Source organism: Otolemur garnettii, unplaced genomic scaffold, assembly GCF_000181295.1.
Source record: "Otolemur garnettii isolate 467f Iridium unplaced genomic scaffold, OtoGar3 scaffold00181, whole genome shotgun sequence".
Classification (NCBI taxonomy): Eukaryota; Metazoa; Chordata; class Mammalia; order Primates; family Galagidae; genus Otolemur; species Otolemur garnettii.
This window is the reverse complement of record NW_003852576.1, coordinates 1,002,609-1,004,151: the sequence shown is the minus strand read 5'-3', so window position 1 is coordinate 1,004,151 and position 1,543 is coordinate 1,002,609. Positions and strand designations below refer to the sequence as shown.

The 1,543-nt window shown below is 41.5% G+C and overlaps 1 protein-coding gene across 1 annotated transcript in view; it reads left to right on the top strand.

The window, feature by feature from the left end:
• PDS5A (PDS5 cohesin associated factor A) overlaps positions 1-1,543 on the top strand; it is a 118,389-nt gene that overhangs the window by 50,065 nt on the left and 66,781 nt on the right. Inside the window, exon 9 of the mRNA XM_023507417.1 lies at positions 407-431. Within this exon, the coding sequence (XP_023363185.1) occupies positions 407-431 (25 nt within the window). The remainder of the gene's footprint in view (positions 1-406; positions 432-1,543) is intronic.

The following is a 1,543-nucleotide window of genomic DNA, read 5'->3' as shown; positions in this document are numbered from 1 at the left end:
TTTACATGTTTCTTTGCTTCAAAAATTGGTTTATACTTTAATAAAATCTTTCATTTTAGAATTTCTAGTTTTCTGACTGGTAGAGAAAAATTAAACATTACTATTTATGGTCAAGGAAATTACAAAATACCAACATAGTTAGTGCTATAAAAAGAAAATAATATTGCAGAGTAGACATTTTTTTCTATGACTCATACATAAGTAGGATTAGTAGAAACAGTAAATGGTAAATGTAAGAAGCCTATTGTGTCTGATTTTGTTTTTGTAAGTACCCTAGCAAAATAACTAAGTCTTGCATTTTTACTTAAATGATTTGCAGTAAATATGTTAATCATGGGGATTAGGAGTTCTTCCTCTATTTCTTAATAAGCCCCATTGCTTCATTCCTTATATTTTAAATTTTTAGAGAGTCTCATTCAATTATTCAGATAGTCAGCATTTATTTCTGTTAAGACCTTCAGAATGTCTTTTGAGTGATAAAGTTAAAGACCATAGATTCTTTTTTTTTTTTTTGAGACAGAGCCTCAAGCTATCCTCCTGAGTAGAGTGCTGTGGCATCACCGCTCACAGCAACTCCAACTCCTGTGCTCAAGGGAGTCTCCTGCCTCTGCCTCCCAAGTAGCTGGCACCCGCCACAACGCCGGGCTATTTTTTGGTTGCAGCTATCATTGTTGTTTTTGTGGGCCCAGGCTAGATTTGAACCCACCACCTTAGGTGTATGTGGCTGGCACCTTAGCCAGTTTAGCCACAGGCACCGAGCCAAGACCATAGATTCTTTTTTTTGAGACAGAGCCTCAAGCTGTCCCCCTGGGGAGAGTGCGGTGGCATCACAGCTGACAGCAACCTCCAACTCCTAGGCTCAAGCGAGTCTCCTGCTTCAGCCTCCCAAGCAGCTGCACCCGCCACAGAGCCCAGAAATTTTTTTTTTTTTTTTGATTGCAGCTGGCATCATTGCCTGGCGGGCCCTGGCTAGATTCAAACCCACCACCTTAGGTGTATGTGGCTGGTGCCCTAGCCACTTGAGCCACAGGCACTGAGCCAAGACCATAGATTCTAAGACATATATTGTATTGCCTAGCTCATTCATCCTCAAACTACAGCCCATGGGCCACATGCAGCCCGCCTAGGACATTTATCCAGCCCGCCAGGTGTTTTTGCTGCTGCTGCCTGTCCTGCTTAGCAGCCAACTCGTCCTGGGGCCCGCAGTCTGGCTCTCCAACGATCTGAGGGACAATGAACTGGCCCCCTGTTTAAAAAGTTTGAGGACCCCTGGCCTAGCTACTTAGGAGGGTGAGACAGGAGGATTGCTTGAGCCCTAGGAGTTGGAGATCAGCATAGACAACGAAGCTCAAGAAACTATCTCAAAAATAAAAAAGACATTTATAAAATAAGTTCAGTTTACGTAGTTATTTTATGAGATCACATCAGAAACATTTCCTATTTAAAATTACATTATTTGTTATTAATAAATACACACACACACACATATATATGTATTTTTTTTTTTGGAGACAGAGTCCCAGTATGTCTCCCTCAGTAGAGT